Here is a 17,391-nt window from a genome sequence, read left to right on the forward strand (position 1 = left end):
ATGACATACGGAAGAAAGGGAAAGAGGAGGAGAAAATATTAGCAAAATACGCACGCAAGAAAAATAATAATAATAATAAAAGGAGAACAACAAGCGAAAAAAAAAAAGACAGCTGATTATTCCATATTGGGAAGCCTGCGGCGAACACCACCCAAACTGATACATTTTATCTGTTCTGCAATCCGTTTGGTATTGGAGATGATCGCAAAAGTGGGTTAAGGGGCAAAAACGCAAAAAAAAAAAGAGGAGGGAGGGAAGGGATGGGCAATAAGCAAATATCACATTTTTGAGAAAGAAAAAAAAACAGGAGCAAACATCAGGGGACGCTTGCACTTGCTTGCCTCTGCTCCGGATGTACCCCACCTTCCGTCACACGTCATGTGTGCTCCCCCGCCACACATACACAAAAAAAAGTCATACACACACACACATATATATATATATATATATGTATATGTATAGATGAACCCAAGCCCGTGTCAACAAAGTTAATTCCTACCATAAACATCAGTTACGGGTGATGATATATCAATGTCATCATTGCTTTTGCCAGACGACACTCTCCCCGCTACCATCGTTAAATGTGTCACTTCATATATATATATATATATATATAAACACGCATACGCATGTGTATACCGCTTTCTACCGCACTGTTTGCCTCAGCAATGGTTTGTGGACTTCCGGGGAGGGGGTGGTGGTACGAACTCCATCTACAGGGTTTTTTTTAAAAAAAGAAGGAGTCCTACATGAGGCTGGCAAGATCCTGCAGGGCGGTACGTCGCTCTTGCTGGAGAGTCTGCAGGGAATCTGGGTCGGGTTTCTTCTCAGGTGTCACGGGATCTGCTGAGCTCCATGTGGCGGATCTTGCCGTTTTTGCCGTCCAAATCCGATCGTTGACGTTCTGAAGCGATTCAGTTAATCTTCGTATCTCGTGTTCCCTGTGGTCGGGTGTGCCGCTGTTTCTCACCACAGAACCACTCAGTGCAGGAAAGCGCTGGCCATTTGAACTGGCTACCCGAGGCTCCAAACACAATGGGGGGCTAAGAGGCCGAAGGCTGTCATTTCTCATCGTTGAGGCGCTCGTTCTCACCAACGCGTCCCGTTCCAGTGAGAAGTTGGTCCCGCTCATTCTTGGACCGGGAAATAAAAAAGGAGCGCTGGGAGACTTTGGTGAAAACGAGGGGGAGCCTTGGCCTGCGTTTCTCACCCTGACTTGCCCAATTGGGTAGGGATCTGCCAAAGAGGCTTCCCCGTCACGTCGTGGAGTTTGAATTTGAATTTGGGGAAGTGGCACAAACTGCTTTTCTACACATGCGGGTGGTACCGGTTTTACTCCCCCAAACGGCGGCGAGCCCGTGTTAGGGGATCCACACACTGCTAATGAAACATTGCCATGACAAGCCTTCCTTGAGGGCAACGAACGGCAAATTTTTATCCCAACAGCGGAGATGTCGGCACTTTCGGAGGTGTTTGTATCGGTCGACATATGTTTTGATACGGCGTCGGACAGATCGCCGCTGGTTGCGGGATCCACCTTATCGATGAGCTCATCAAAATCCAATATGCCCTCTGTATAACTGCGCCTTGAGCGGATTCCGTTGCTTGAGGTGTACAACCCCTCTCCAACCAGAACATTGCGCTTCCAAGTACACTCCAACTTGCCCCCCTCAAAAAACATATAAACGCCGGGACCGTCACGGTGCGGAATCAAGTCGCCGCTGGACACGATACCTCCCTCGTACACATCACCGTGTGCGTAAAGAATGCGGCCAGTACCAAAGGCAGCGCCATTTCTGTACTTGCCCTGAAATACCGTTCCGTTTTTGTGAATGGCCTCTCCATCCCCACTCATTTTCCCGTTAATAAATTCACCCTTGAGAATGTGGCCCTCCCTCGTGGTCATCTTGCCGGCTCCAGTCATCTCTCCCGAGATGAAGTTACCCTCATACACTTCACCGCTGCGAATCAGACAGAGTTTTCCCTCTCCGTGTTTATTGCCTTGGCTAAACTTTCCCGTGTAAGTACGCTCATATGGAACGATCTCGGTGCCGAGCCCATCCACGAGTCCCTTGGACCATTGGCCCTTGTAGCTGTATCCCCCGTGCAACTTCAGCAAGCCTTCCCCGTCGAAATAACCCTCCTTCCATCCGCCCTCGTACGTGTTCTCAACGCTGGCACCGACCGTCCATGACGCTTTTCCAGTTCCATTTGGTAATCCCTTAACGAACGAACCGGTGTAACTAACCGATGAGCAGGTTAGTGTCCCCTCTCCATGGGGGAAGCCACGCAGTACATCCCCGCAGTACGTGCGATCAATTTGGTCCCATATCCACTGACCTTTGCCATTGGGTAATCCATCGGTCCACGAGCCCTTGTAACGACCAGAAAAGTTGTATTTTGGAAGGAAACCACGGGGTTCCAGGGGGCTCTCCTCACTGAGAGTGTCGGTGTCCGGATTCGCAGCAAGAAACACACCCTCACCGCTACCTTTGGGGAGGCCCGCTACGAACTCACCGTCGTACTGAAGTATAAAATCCCCGATCTCGGGAAGGGTGACTGGTTTCTTGAGCAGCACGCCCTTCCCATGTGGCTTGCTCATGCGCACTGATCCTCTGTAGCTGTACCCTTCCCTGTACTCGATTACTGCATTGTCACCTGTCAACTCCCCGCGTACGGCAGGCCCACAATAATATACCAGGGACGGATCAGCCCTCGGTATCTTATCTCCTGTAATTGTCACTACGCCCTCGAGGGAACCATAGTGCCACTCACCGCGATACTCGGCACCCGATATAATCATAACGCCGGGACCGTGCCGCCTGTCGCATTCGAAAGATCCTTTGAACACACACCCAGTGCTTGAACGGTGCACGCCCTTACCGTGTCGGTGTAATCCCTCAATTTCACCCTCGTAGGTGGAGCCATCTGAATATTTCAGCGTTCCAGCACCTTTCGGGACATCATCAACAAACGTACCAACGTAGCTTGAAACGTGAGACTCTCCAGGTATGGGCTTATATCCGGGGATAGAGGCGTTTTTACCCACTTCCAACTCCCCACGCCCGTGGCGCTTGTCATCAAGCCACTCTCCCTTGTACACGCTTCCGTTTTTGTAACGGCAGGTGCCATCTTGGCCCCTTCGCTTGCCGTTGGCAAAAGGACCTGTGTAATCCACAAAGTCATCCGATTCTTCGTTCCCAAAAAGAATGCCCATGCCGTGCATATTGTCTTTAAGCCACCCCCCCTCATACCTCCTTCCATCTGAGAAGACACAAATACCGCTGCCATTGCGGTCCCCTTCAAAGAAGTTGCCTTCATACGTAAACCCGTTTTCCCCCGGTAGTACGTACGTACCTTTCCCGTGAGGCCTATCATCGCGCCACATGCCTGTGTAGGTGGCTCGATTTGCCTTCCAGAAAACTTCAGCGTGATCAGCACCACATGACTTCTGACGTGTTTCCCCCCTATAGCGGCTGTCGCTCGGATGCCCCATCACCTCGTGAGATCCTTTCTCCACTCGCGTCCCCTACAGAATCCTCACCGCTACTTTCTCCTGCAGTCTTTTTTTTTTTAATTACTAATGGAAGCTGATTTTGGCAGTCAATACTTGCAACGGGCACTACTGGCGGGTTTTTTAAAATAGCAGTCAATAGACAAAGGATAAGCAGAAAAAAAAAAGAAAACGGTAATGACAATAACAATAAATGGGATAGACGGATCAAATAGTCCGGGATGTCGTTATGCATCACCCAGAGTTGAAATACCTTCTAACAACACCACCTTTTAAAACAATTACCCGGGATAACAAGTTCTTTCTAAACCAAGAGAGAGATGTTACCGGTGGCACAAACCCATTACTAAGTATCATTGAGAAAAATTACGAACAAAGTAACTAAACAAATAACGAAACCAGCATCTGTCGATAACGGAAGTAAGGAAGTGAAACAAGTTGAAGCAAAGAAAAGAAGTGCATGTAAAGGTGTCAACACCAACACACCTCAACAACAACAAAATAGTACTTAAAACGTAAAAAGAAAGAACGGTTTAAGCGAACGACATGAATCGGTCAGCGTAGGAGTACTGAAAGGATGCAGACGTGAGGACACAGGAGGAACCACGGTATTCAAACACACTCACTGGTCATCACGCTCCAGGCTCTTCGAAGAAGCACTTCAGGCACAGAGTGCTGAAAAGCGAAGTGCAGTGCCCGAGAGGAAACTTCATCATCCGGTAGCTTTCCGTCCTCACCAACATTTCGCACTGGAACCGCATTGTAAGAGGGCACAAGTTCATAGCTGCCACCAACGAAATCTGTACTATCCGCTCCCAAGTGCGCCCTTACCCCGTCACGAGGTCTTTTACGGCTACTCTCCAGGAGTGTCGTCAACATTTCGATCAGAATAATTTCCCCCCTGGGCACAATGTTTGGTTGAACAGCTTCCATATAATGTGTCGCTAATAGCACTAACGGGCGCTGGTTTCCCATCGAAATAAATGTTCGCAGAGAAGCCGCCAGCAATGCGGCTCCATCCACCGAAAGCGTTCCTTTTCCAAATTCATCAATCACTAGAAGCATCCGGGCCGCCCCTTCATCGCTCTCTCTGCAGCGGCTGCCACAGCGTTGTAGCATGCGGCTCATAGATGCAAGCTCGTTACCAAAACTGGAATGCAGCTCCTTTACCGCAAAGGTTAAATCTTCGTTACCCCTACAGGCGGAAGGAGTATGTAGCGCAACGAATGTATCTATTAAACCGATGGCGGCATGCGCACACGGTACGTACGAGCCAATATGAGCGAGAAAGACAGTGTGGGCTATCGTTGTTATGAACACCGATTTTCCACTCCCATTTGCCCCAGTGACCACACACACACGGTCTGCACTGCGTCGGATTGTCAAGGAGCACGGAACCACCGGTTGTGACATTCGAGCCAATATAGGGTGCACCGCTCGAGAAATTTCAAGTACGCCCGCATCAGGTACAATTTCAGGACGACTCCACTGCCCCTCCAATGCGCACAGTGCAAAACCTATTAGGCAGTCCAATTCCGCACAGAGATGCAAGGGAATAAGCGCTGGCGACAATTCAAGCAATCGGTGATCTACCCGACGTTGCACTTCACCTTCCCGATCCAGTATGGCTGAGCGCAAATCACCCACCTCCTCATCCAGCCTCCGTGTTAGAGACGTCTTAAAGAAAGGCCCATCATCCGTCTGCAGCACTAACTCCCAGTCCCGTGGTAACTCAGTTTCCAGCAGCGTTGGTGGACAATGAGGAAGCACAATTACATGACCCCATTGCGGAGCAAACGCACAAAGTAGTGTACCCGGTCGCCAGTGCGGTGGAAGACCCTGTTTTTCCTCCTCAGCCACGCGCGTCAGCAGTTCATCAAGGTGGGCAAAATGCTCTCGAAGTTCATCCAGTTCCGGGTCACAGCCGGGGCGAATTCGGACGTATGTCTTGCCAAGCGTGTCGCGAGGCTCTCGGGTTAAAGATATTGATCTGGTGATTATATCGCTCATCTCCTCCAACTGCGCGGCTTGGCAACTCGCGACGATGCGCATGAATAAAGGAAACCTGTGGGCCTCCGTAGAGAGGAGCGAGGCAATTTGCAAGAGTCCAAGGGTGGAACGCAATAGGGAATCGTAATCACCAGTTGTGTGCTTGGAAGCACGCATCTTTGTGAAGATACTGCCCGGTTGCCTCAGCCGTTTCAGGGAGCGTCGAAGATTAGTCATTATGCTGTGGTTATCCCTATTTGTGAAAAAGTCAACAACGCTGTACCGCTGCTGTAATTCCCTCTCGTTCTGCAAGGGGAGCGCGAACCATTGCCGCAACAAAGCCCCTCCAAGGGGGCCGCTGGTCCTGTCCACCACACTCAAAAGGGAGAGGCCCTCCTTTGACTGTCCAATGCCTTGATAGTCCATAGGGTGCGCCTCCGTGCGGATTATTTGTAAACTAGACAGTGTGTCCGCATCAACATACAAAACACCGGCCGGAGGCACCTCGGCAACGTCAGCAACGGGGTGGCGCGAGTGCTGTAAATGCAACAAAAGCGCTGCGAGTGTCATAAGCATTACATGTTTATGAACACATATACGTGCGCACCATTCGGCTCTCTTCACATTAGCCCAGAGTTGGGCGAGGATATCCCACAACCTGGCGCTATCGAAGTCACTGGGTGGAGCAAATACTACGTTGAGGCTGCACAACCGAGCAATATCCAATATCACCTGCGACCCAGCGGCTGGCACCAAAACAGATGATGGTTTACATATTGTCAAGTATTGTAACAACCAGAGAAGCTCACCAGGCACATCCATTGTTGAGTTAATTGGAACATCGCCATCAAACCTTGACGCAAACGACTCTGAACAGTGCACAACACAAAGACCGCTGCTATAAGAAGCAAGACCAACGCGCCCTTGATGCGCAATCAAACTCACAACGTCAACCACTACATCATTTTCAGCAATATCATCCAAACCTTCGTCCATAAAGCCCCTTTACAAACCACACAAAAAAAAGAATGAAATAAAGGAATACAGTCAGGTAAAAAAGAAAAAAACATAAAAAGCATAACCCAAACCATTAACAGAAAAAAGTGGAGATTATCACCTAAAAATACATCAGAAAGAAGTGAACAAGAAGCATTTTCTACACTTCCATCAAACAGCACGACCACCCACAAGTAACAATCTCGCAAAGATCACTAACTCAAAAAGTAAAAACTATGACAAAACTTCTAGAAGAATGGGTTGGTTCATAAGAAAAAAACATCTACAAACAAAAAAATCTACATAATAATTGCGGCCACACTATTCGAGGCGTGCCGGTGCAGTGTTGTTTCCGATGCGGACCTGCTCGCCACCGGCACCAGAGCTGCGCAGTAAGCGCGCCCTCTTGATTTCCTCGCGTTCGGCGGCAATCTTCACCTCCTCCTGCTTCGTCAGGTGCGAGCGGTACTCCACCATCTTGCTGCGGCGTGTAAGCACCTCCTCGTTGTTCTCGTCCACAGGGTGGTTGAACTCGATGCCAGCAGCGTCCAGAGCCTCCTCTGACTCCTTGAACTCCTCCAACGCCTTCGCCTGCTTCTCTTTCAGCATCGCCAGCTCCTCCTCTACGCCCTGGCGCAGCCTGTATAGCTCTTTCTTCATGTCGGCGTGCTTCTTCGCATTCGGGTCGAATGTTTCCACACAGAACTCCAACTGGATGTGCGTTGTACGGATGTTCCGGTCAATCTCCTCCATCCGCTTCTCTTTCTTGTAGATAAGAGAACCCAACGTGAGGTACAGCATGCGGAAGTACTCCAAGTGCTCTTTATGAACATCCAAACGAAGGGCTGCAAGATCCTGGCTCGTTTTGTCGTGGCGGGCCTTCACCGCGGCACAGCCCTCCGACACCAGCTCCTCCACCAGCCCGGTACAGCGGATCGCGAGGTCGCAGTTGTACACTGTCAGCTCGAGCAGTTTCTTGTGCTGCGAGGCAACCTCCAGGAATTGAGAGTACTCCACACGTCGCTTCTCCTCGCGGTCAATCTCCTCAATCCGCCGCTTGACCTCATCGAATCGCTCCGTGCCAAGCTTCTGCAACTGCCGCTCAAGGTCCTGGATCTTGTTCCACGTCTCCTCCTGCCTATCCTCGTTCTCTCGGATGTAGCGGTCGCTTTTCTCTTTGTTCGCAGCGTGGCGCTTCGTCGCCTCGGCATCCTCAAGGTCAGCCTTCTGGATCGCGTCGTGGATGTGCTTCAGATCTGTCTCACACCGCTGCTTCAGGCGACGCTTCGCATCCTTCATCTGACTCGTTTCCTGATTCGCCTGTTTCTGCACCTCATGGATTTTGCTGAAGGCCTGGTTCTCCTCCTCACATTTGCTGATCAAGCGGAATTTGTCCTGAATCAGATCGATTAAGCGCTCCTGAAGCTGTACCTTCGTCCACATTTGCTCCTCGGCGACCTGCATCTCACCATCATGCATCGCAACGTTCTGGATCTCGTTCGTTTTTTCAAGCTGCGCCAACTGCGTCTTGATCTGGTCGTCAGTTGAGGCAAGCGCATTCTGGATTTGCGTTACGTTCATGATATCCTCCACTTGCTTCAATGTCTGTGTGGGGACCTGCGCCAACTGCGTTGCATCCAGCTGCGAGCGGCGAAGCTCCTCCTCAACCTTTTCAACCTTCGCGATGGCGTTGTCGATCATCTGCGTGAAGCTCACAACACGCGTCTTGTTGCGGTTCTGACGCAGGTCCTGAAGCACCTTTTTCATGGCAATAATGTCCATGAATTGTGCCTTGTCCTCAGGGCGGTAAAGCTCGCGTTGGCTCATCTCGAGTCCACACACGCGCATCAGCTTTGCGAGGTCGTATACCTCCGTTAGGTTCCATTTCGTACCGACGTCCACAGCGGCAACCAGCTCCTCAGCCTTCAGGTGGGCGCCGCGCAGCTTCTGCCTCTGTGTCTCGCTCCAGTCAGATACATGCAATTCCTGTACAAGTTCCTCATTCTCCAAACAGGCTGTCTTCAGCTTCAGGTTGTGGATCTTCTGCTTGCGCGCAGCCTCCAAACCAGTGGCATCGTCAACTGCGGCCATGGTAGCACTCTTTTATTAAGGATAATCGATTTCTTGTGTTGAAAGTTGTGTGATTTCTGTCTGGTGCTTGAAGTTCTTACGTGATGTTTCTAGATCTTATTCCTTGCTTTCCTACAAGCTATTGCGAAAAACTGTTTGCCGGACGCGTACAAGATGATGAAGAAAAGTGTGAGCATCAGTGCAATGTTAAAGCTACACAGGCAAGTGGTGGTGCCGGAAGCCGTCGGTTTGGCACAATAACAGAGCGGATGCTCGAAAACGCATCATGGTGACCTACATATACCGACCCAGTTGGGCCTTTATTACATCTAGTACAAGAATAAGAAAAGACTGCACAAGACATTGGCATCAAATAACTAGTTGCACTCAATTTACATAATAATTGCGGCCACACTATTCGAGGCGTGCCGGTGCAGTGTTGTTTCCGATGCGGACCTGCTCGCCACCGGCACCAGAGCTGCGCAGTAAGCGCGCCCTCTTGATTTCCTCGCGTTCGGCGGCAATCTTCACCTCCTCCTGCTTCGTCAGGTGCGAGCGGTACTCCACCATCTTGCTGCGGCGTGTAAGCACCTCCTCGTTGTTCTCGTCCACAGGGTGGTTGAACTCGATGCCAGCAGCGTCCAGAGCCTCCTCTGACTCCTTGAACTCCTCCAACGCCTTCGCCTGCTTCTCTTTCAGCATCGCCAGCTCCTCCTCTACGCCCTGGCGCAGCCTGTATAGCTCTTTCTTCATGTCGGCGTGCTTCTTCGCATTCGGGTCGAATGTTTCCACACAGAACTCCAACTGGATGTGCGTTGTACGGATGTTCCGGTCAATCTCCTCCATCCGCTTCTCTTTCTTGTAGATAAGAGAACCCAACGTGAGGTACAGCATGCGGAAGTACTCCAAGTGCTCTTTATGAACATCCAAACGAAGGGCTGCAAGATCCTGGCTCGTTTTGTCGTGGCGGGCCTTCACCGCGGCACAGCCCTCCGACACCAGCTCCTCCACCAGCCCGGTACAGCGGATCGCGAGGTCGCAGTTGTACACTGTCAGCTCGAGCAGTTTCTTGTGCTGCGAGGCAACCTCCAGGAATTGAGAGTACTCCACACGTCGCTTCTCCTCGCGGTCAATCTCCTCAATCCGCCGCTTGACCTCATCGAATCGCTCCGTGCCAAGCTTCTGCAACTGCCGCTCAAGGTCCTGGATCTTGTTCCACGTCTCCTCCTGCCTATCCTCGTTCTCTCGGATGTAGCGGTCGCTTTTCTCTTTGTTCGCAGCGTGGCGCTTCGTCGCCTCGGCATCCTCAAGGTCAGCCTTCTGGATCGCGTCGTGGATGTGCTTCAGATCTGTCTCACACCGCTGCTTCAGGCGACGCTTCGCATCCTTCATCTGACTCGTTTCCTGATTCGCCTGTTTCTGCACCTCATGGATTTTGCTGAAGGCCTGGTTCTCCTCCTCACATTTGCTGATCAAGCGGAATTTGTCCTGAATCAGATCGATTAAGCGCTCCTGAAGCTGTACCTTCGTCCACATTTGCTCCTCGGCGACCTGCATCTCACCATCATGCATCGCAACGTTCTGGATCTCGTTCGTTTTTTCAAGCTGCGCCAACTGCGTCTTGATCTGGTCGTCAGTTGAGGCAAGCGCATTCTGGATTTGCGTTACGTTCATGATATCCTCCACTTGCTTCAATGTCTGTGTGGGGACCTGCGCCAACTGCGTTGCATCCAGCTGCGAGCGGCGAAGCTCCTCCTCAACCTTTTCAACCTTCGCGATGGCGTTGTCGATCATCTGCGTGAAGCTCACAACACGCGTCTTGTTGCGGTTCTGACGCAGGTCCTGAAGCACCTTTTTCATGGCAATAATGTCCATGAATTGTGCCTTGTCCTCAGGGCGGTAAAGCTCGCGTTGGCTCATCTCGAGTCCACACACGCGCATCAGCTTTGCGAGGTCGTATACCTCCGTTAGGTTCCATTTCGTACCGACGTCCACAGCGGCAACCAGCTCCTCAGCCTTCAGGTGGGCGCCGCGCAGCTTCTGCCTCTGTGTCTCGCTCCAGTCAGATACATGCAATTCCTGTACAAGTTCCTCATTCTCCAAACAGGCTGTCTTCAGCTTCAGGTTGTGGATCTTCTGCTTGCGCGCAGCCTCCAAACCAGTGGCATCGTCAACTGCGGCCATGGTAGCACTCTTTTATTAAGGATAATCGATTTCTTGTGTTGAAAGTTGTGTGATTTCTGTCTGGTGCTTGAAGTTCTTACGTGATGTTTCTAGATCTTATTCCTTGCTTTCCTACAAGCTATTGCGAAAAACTGTTTGCCGGACGCGTACAAGATGATGAAGAAAAGTGTGAGCATCAGTGCAATGTTAAAGCTACACAGGCAAGTGGTGGTGCCGGAAGCCGTCGGTTTGGCACAATAACAGAGCGGATGCTCGAAAACGCATCATGGTGACCTACATATACCGACCCAGTTGGGCCTTTATTACATCTAGTACAAGAATAAGAAAAGACTGCACAAGACATTGGCATCAAATAACTAGTTGCACTCAATTTACATAATAATTGCGGCCACACTATTCGAGGCGTGCCGGTGCAGTGTTGTTTCCGATGCGGACCTGCTCGCCACCGGCACCAGAGCTGCGCAGTAAGCGCGCCCTCTTGATTTCCTCGCGTTCGGCGGCAATCTTCACCTCCTCCTGCTTCGTCAGGTGCGAGCGGTACTCCACCATCTTGCTGCGGCGTGTAAGCACCTCCTCGTTGTTCTCGTCCACAGGGTGGTTGAACTCGATGCCAGCAGCGTCCAGAGCCTCCTCTGACTCCTTGAACTCCTCCAACGCCTTCGCCTGCTTCTCTTTCAGCATCGCCAGCTCCTCCTCTACGCCCTGGCGCAGCCTGTATAGCTCTTTCTTCATGTCGGCGTGCTTCTTCGCATTCGGGTCGAATGTTTCCACACAGAACTCCAACTGGATGTGCGTTGTACGGATGTTCCGGTCAATCTCCTCCATCCGCTTCTCTTTCTTGTAGATAAGAGAACCCAACGTGAGGTACAGCATGCGGAAGTACTCCAAGTGCTCTTTATGAACATCCAAACGAAGGGCTGCAAGATCCTGGCTCGTTTTGTCGTGGCGGGCCTTCACCGCGGCACAGCCCTCCGACACCAGCTCCTCCACCAGCCCGGTACAGCGGATCGCGAGGTCGCAGTTGTACACTGTCAGCTCGAGCAGTTTCTTGTGCTGCGAGGCAACCTCCAGGAATTGAGAGTACTCCACACGTCGCTTCTCCTCGCGGTCAATCTCCTCAATCCGCCGCTTGACCTCATCGAATCGCTCCGTGCCAAGCTTCTGCAACTGCCGCTCAAGGTCCTGGATCTTGTTCCACGTCTCCTCCTGCCTATCCTCGTTCTCTCGGATGTAGCGGTCGCTTTTCTCTTTGTTCGCAGCGTGGCGCTTCGTCGCCTCGGCATCCTCAAGGTCAGCCTTCTGGATCGCGTCGTGGATGTGCTTCAGATCTGTCTCACACCGCTGCTTCAGGCGACGCTTCGCATCCTTCATCTGACTCGTTTCCTGATTCGCCTGTTTCTGCACCTCATGGATTTTGCTGAAGGCCTGGTTCTCCTCCTCACATTTGCTGATCAAGCGGAATTTGTCCTGAATCAGATCGATTAAGCGCTCCTGAAGCTGTACCTTCGTCCACATTTGCTCCTCGGCGACCTGCATCTCACCATCATGCATCGCAACGTTCTGGATCTCGTTCGTTTTTTCAAGCTGCGCCAACTGCGTCTTGATCTGGTCGTCAGTTGAGGCAAGCGCATTCTGGATTTGCGTTACGTTCATGATATCCTCCACTTGCTTCAATGTCTGTGTGGGGACCTGCGCCAACTGCGTTGCATCCAGCTGCGAGCGGCGAAGCTCCTCCTCAACCTTTTCAACCTTCGCGATGGCGTTGTCGATCATCTGCGTGAAGCTCACAACACGCGTCTTGTTGCGGTTCTGACGCAGGTCCTGAAGCACCTTTTTCATGGCAATAATGTCCATGAATTGTGCCTTGTCCTCAGGGCGGTAAAGCTCGCGTTGGCTCATCTCGAGTCCACACACGCGCATCAGCTTTGCGAGGTCGTATACCTCCGTTAGGTTCCATTTCGTACCGACGTCCACAGCGGCAACCAGCTCCTCAGCCTTCAGGTGGGCGCCGCGCAGCTTCTGCCTCTGTGTCTCGCTCCAGTCAGATACATGCAATTCCTGTACAAGTTCCTCATTCTCCAAACAGGCTGTCTTCAGCTTCAGGTTGTGGATCTTCTGCTTGCGCGCAGCCTCCAAACCAGTGGCATCGTCAACTGCGGCCATGGTAGCACTCTTTTATTAAGGATAATCGATTTCTTGTGTTGAAAGTTGTGTGATTTCTGTCTGGTGCTTGAAGTTCTTACGTGATGTTTCTAGATCTTATTCCTTGCTTTCCTACAAGCTATTGCGAAAAACTGTTTGCCGGACGCGTACAAGATGATGAAGAAAAGTGTGAGCATCAGTGCAATGTTAAAGCTACACAGGCAAGTGGTGGTGCCGGAAGCCGTCGGTTTGGCACAATAACAGAGCGGATGCTCGAAAACGCATCATGGTGACCTACATATACCGACCCAGTTGGGCCTTTATTACATCTAGTACAAGAATAAGAAAAGACTGCACAAGACATTGGCATCAAATAACTAGTTGCACTCAATTTACATAATAATTGCGGCCACACTATTCGAGGCGTGCCGGTGCAGTGTTGTTTCCGATGCGGACCTGCTCGCCACCGGCACCAGAGCTGCGCAGTAAGCGCGCCCTCTTGATTTCCTCGCGTTCGGCGGCAATCTTCACCTCCTCCTGCTTCGTCAGGTGCGAGCGGTACTCCACCATCTTGCTGCGGCGTGTAAGCACCTCCTCGTTGTTCTCGTCCACAGGGTGGTTGAACTCGATGCCAGCAGCGTCCAGAGCCTCCTCTGACTCCTTGAACTCCTCCAACGCCTTCGCCTGCTTCTCTTTCAGCATCGCCAGCTCCTCCTCTACGCCCTGGCGCAGCCTGTATAGCTCTTTCTTCATGTCGGCGTGCTTCTTCGCATTCGGGTCGAATGTTTCCACACAGAACTCCAACTGGATGTGCGTTGTACGGATGTTCCGGTCAATCTCCTCCATCCGCTTCTCTTTCTTGTAGATAAGAGAACCCAACGTGAGGTACAGCATGCGGAAGTACTCCAAGTGCTCTTTATGAACATCCAAACGAAGGGCTGCAAGATCCTGGCTCGTTTTGTCGTGGCGGGCCTTCACCGCGGCACAGCCCTCCGACACCAGCTCCTCCACCAGCCCGGTACAGCGGATCGCGAGGTCGCAGTTGTACACTGTCAGCTCGAGCAGTTTCTTGTGCTGCGAGGCAACCTCCAGGAATTGAGAGTACTCCACACGTCGCTTCTCCTCGCGGTCAATCTCCTCAATCCGCCGCTTGACCTCATCGAATCGCTCCGTGCCAAGCTTCTGCAACTGCCGCTCAAGGTCCTGGATCTTGTTCCACGTCTCCTCCTGCCTATCCTCGTTCTCTCGGATGTAGCGGTCGCTTTTCTCTTTGTTCGCAGCGTGGCGCTTCGTCGCCTCGGCATCCTCAAGGTCAGCCTTCTGGATCGCGTCGTGGATGTGCTTCAGATCTGTCTCACACCGCTGCTTCAGGCGACGCTTCGCATCCTTCATCTGACTCGTTTCCTGATTCGCCTGTTTCTGCACCTCATGGATTTTGCTGAAGGCCTGGTTCTCCTCCTCACATTTGCTGATCAAGCGGAATTTGTCCTGAATCAGATCGATTAAGCGCTCCTGAAGCTGTACCTTCGTCCACATTTGCTCCTCGGCGACCTGCATCTCACCATCATGCATCGCAACGTTCTGGATCTCGTTCGTTTTTTCAAGCTGCGCCAACTGCGTCTTGATCTGGTCGTCAGTTGAGGCAAGCGCATTCTGGATTTGCGTTACGTTCATGATATCCTCCACTTGCTTCAATGTCTGTGTGGGGACCTGCGCCAACTGCGTTGCATCCAGCTGCGAGCGGCGAAGCTCCTCCTCAACCTTTTCAACCTTCGCGATGGCGTTGTCGATCATCTGCGTGAAGCTCACAACACGCGTCTTGTTGCGGTTCTGACGCAGGTCCTGAAGCACCTTTTTCATGGCAATAATGTCCATGAATTGTGCCTTGTCCTCAGGGCGGTAAAGCTCGCGTTGGCTCATCTCGAGTCCACACACGCGCATCAGCTTTGCGAGGTCGTATACCTCCGTTAGGTTCCATTTCGTACCGACGTCCACAGCGGCAACCAGCTCCTCAGCCTTCAGGTGGGCGCCGCGCAGCTTCTGCCTCTGTGTCTCGCTCCAGTCAGATACATGCAATTCCTGTACAAGTTCCTCATTCTCCAAACAGGCTGTCTTCAGCTTCAGGTTGTGGATCTTCTGCTTGCGCGCAGCCTCCAAACCAGTGGCATCGTCAACTGCGGCCATGGTAGCACTCTTTTATTAAGGATAATCGATTTCTTGTGTTGAAAGTTGTGTGATTTCTGTCTGGTGCTTGAAGTTCTTACGTGATGTTTCTAGATCTTATTCCTTGCTTTCCTACAAGCTATTGCGAAAAACTGTTTGCCGGACGCGTACAAGATGATGAAGAAAAGTGTGAGCATCAGTGCAATGTTAAAGCTACACAGGCAAGTGGTGGTGCCGGAAGCCGTCGGTTTGGCACAATAACAGAGCGGATGCTCGAAAACGCATCATGGTGACCTACATATACCGACCCAGTTGGGCCTTTATTACATCTAGTACAAGAATAAGAAAAGACTGCACAAGACATTGGCATCAAATAACTAGTTGCACTCAATTTACATAATAATTGCGGCCACACTATTCGAGGCGTGCCGGTGCAGTGTTGTTTCCGATGCGGACCTGCTCGCCACCGGCACCAGAGCTGCGCAGTAAGCGCGCCCTCTTGATTTCCTCGCGTTCGGCGGCAATCTTCACCTCCTCCTGCTTCGTCAGGTGCGAGCGGTACTCCACCATCTTGCTGCGGCGTGTAAGCACCTCCTCGTTGTTCTCGTCCACAGGGTGGTTGAACTCGATGCCAGCAGCGTCCAGAGCCTCCTCTGACTCCTTGAACTCCTCCAACGCCTTCGCCTGCTTCTCTTTCAGCATCGCCAGCTCCTCCTCTACGCCCTGGCGCAGCCTGTATAGCTCTTTCTTCATGTCGGCGTGCTTCTTCGCATTCGGGTCGAATGTTTCCACACAGAACTCCAACTGGATGTGCGTTGTACGGATGTTCCGGTCAATCTCCTCCATCCGCTTCTCTTTCTTGTAGATAAGAGAACCCAACGTGAGGTACAGCATGCGGAAGTACTCCAAGTGCTCTTTATGAACATCCAAACGAAGGGCTGCAAGATCCTGGCTCGTTTTGTCGTGGCGGGCCTTCACCGCGGCACAGCCCTCCGACACCAGCTCCTCCACCAGCCCGGTACAGCGGATCGCGAGGTCGCAGTTGTACACTGTCAGCTCGAGCAGTTTCTTGTGCTGCGAGGCAACCTCCAGGAATTGAGAGTACTCCACACGTCGCTTCTCCTCGCGGTCAATCTCCTCAATCCGCCGCTTGACCTCATCGAATCGCTCCGTGCCAAGCTTCTGCAACTGCCGCTCAAGGTCCTGGATCTTGTTCCACGTCTCCTCCTGCCTATCCTCGTTCTCTCGGATGTAGCGGTCGCTTTTCTCTTTGTTCGCAGCGTGGCGCTTCGTCGCCTCGGCATCCTCAAGGTCAGCCTTCTGGATCGCGTCGTGGATGTGCTTCAGATCTGTCTCACACCGCTGCTTCAGGCGACGCTTCGCATCCTTCATCTGACTCGTTTCCTGATTCGCCTGTTTCTGCACCTCATGGATTTTGCTGAAGGCCTGGTTCTCCTCCTCACATTTGCTGATCAAGCGGAATTTGTCCTGAATCAGATCGATTAAGCGCTCCTGAAGCTGTACCTTCGTCCACATTTGCTCCTCGGCGACCTGCATCTCACCATCATGCATCGCAACGTTCTGGATCTCGTTCGTTTTTTCAAGCTGCGCCAACTGCGTCTTGATCTGGTCGTCAGTTGAGGCAAGCGCATTCTGGATTTGCGTTACGTTCATGATATCCTCCACTTGCTTCAATGTCTGTGTGGGGACCTGCGCCAACTGCGTTGCATCCAGCTGCGAGCGGCGAAGCTCCTCCTCAACCTTTTCAACCTTCGCGATGGCGTTGTCGATCATCTGCGTGAAGCTCACAACACGCGTCTTGTTGCGGTTCTGACGCAGGTCCTGAAGCACCTTTTTCATGGCAATAATGTCCATGAATTGTGCCTTGTCCTCAGGGCGGTAAAGCTCGCGTTGGCTCATCTCGAGTCCACACACGCGCATCAGCTTTGCGAGGTCGTACACCTCCGTTAGGTTCCATTTCGTACCGACGTCCACAGCGGCAACCAGCTCCTCAGCCTTCAGGTGGGCGCCGCGCAGCTTCTGCCTCTGTGTCTCGCTCCAGTCAGATACATGCAATTCCTGTACAAGTTCCTCATTCTCCAAACAGGCTGTCTTCAGCTTCAGGTTGTGGATCTTCTGCTTGCGCGCAGCCTCCAAACCAGTGGCATCGTCAACTGCGGCCATGGTAGCACTCTTTTATTAAGGATAATCGATTTCTTGTGTTGAAAGTTGTGTGATTTCTTGAAAACAGTTGTGTGAAGATTTGAATAAGTTTTATCAAAATTTTAGCGGTCTTTCGATTAAGATATTGTTATAATTTTTAATTTTCGTTG

The 17,391-nt window shown here is 51.6% G+C and overlaps 7 protein-coding genes across 7 annotated transcripts, besides 4 other annotated features; all 7 read right to left on the reverse strand.

The window, feature by feature from the left end:
* Window positions 1-17,391: part of a sequence feature (sequence corresponds to BAC RPCI93-26J7) that runs on past both edges of the window.
* Window positions 60-81: a sequence feature (AT_rich).
* Window positions 431-461: a microsatellite.
* Window positions 594-616: a microsatellite.
* On the reverse strand, window positions 746-3,496 carry Tb927.3.4270 (hypothetical protein, conserved; the record flags this gene model as incomplete). The annotated part of the gene is made up of 1 exon (XM_838926.1): window positions 746-3,496. The coding sequence occupies one exon, from the start codon at window positions 3,494-3,496 to the stop codon at window positions 746-748; it is 2,751 nt and encodes a 916-aa protein (XP_844019.1).
* On the reverse strand, window positions 4,127-6,325 carry Tb927.3.4280 (mismatch repair protein MSH5, putative; the record flags this gene model as incomplete). The annotated part of the gene is made up of 1 exon (XM_838927.1): window positions 4,127-6,325. The coding sequence occupies one exon, from the start codon at window positions 6,323-6,325 to the stop codon at window positions 4,127-4,129; it is 2,199 nt and encodes a 732-aa protein (XP_844020.1).
* On the reverse strand, window positions 6,821-8,590 carry Tb927.3.4290 (73 kDa paraflagellar rod protein; the record flags this gene model as incomplete). The annotated part of the gene is made up of 1 exon (XM_838928.1): window positions 6,821-8,590. The coding sequence occupies one exon, from the start codon at window positions 8,588-8,590 to the stop codon at window positions 6,821-6,823; it is 1,770 nt and encodes a 589-aa protein (XP_844021.1).
* Tb927.3.4300 (73 kDa paraflagellar rod protein) lies at window positions 8,984-10,753 on the reverse strand (the record flags this gene model as incomplete). Its single annotated transcript, XM_838929.1, has 1 exon — window positions 8,984-10,753. The coding sequence occupies one exon, from the start codon at window positions 10,751-10,753 to the stop codon at window positions 8,984-8,986; it is 1,770 nt and encodes a 589-aa protein (XP_844022.1).
* On the reverse strand, window positions 11,147-12,916 carry Tb927.3.4310 (73 kDa paraflagellar rod protein; the record flags this gene model as incomplete). The annotated part of the gene is made up of 1 exon (XM_838930.1): window positions 11,147-12,916. The coding sequence occupies one exon, from the start codon at window positions 12,914-12,916 to the stop codon at window positions 11,147-11,149; it is 1,770 nt and encodes a 589-aa protein (XP_844023.1).
* On the reverse strand, window positions 13,310-15,079 carry Tb927.3.4320 (73 kDa paraflagellar rod protein; the record flags this gene model as incomplete). Its single annotated transcript, XM_838931.1, has 1 exon — window positions 13,310-15,079. One exon carries the CDS (start codon window positions 15,077-15,079, stop codon window positions 13,310-13,312), a length of 1,770 nt encoding a protein of 589 aa, XP_844024.1.
* On the reverse strand, window positions 15,473-17,242 carry Tb927.3.4330 (73 kDa paraflagellar rod protein; the record flags this gene model as incomplete). Its single annotated transcript, XM_838932.1, has 1 exon — window positions 15,473-17,242. The coding sequence occupies one exon, from the start codon at window positions 17,240-17,242 to the stop codon at window positions 15,473-15,475; it is 1,770 nt and encodes a 589-aa protein (XP_844025.1).

The sequence above is a fragment of the Trypanosoma brucei genome, chromosome 3 (assembly GCF_000002445.2).
Source record: "Trypanosoma brucei brucei TREU927 chromosome 3, complete sequence".
In the NCBI taxonomy this organism is placed as follows: domain Eukaryota; phylum Euglenozoa; class Kinetoplastea; order Trypanosomatida; family Trypanosomatidae; genus Trypanosoma; species Trypanosoma brucei.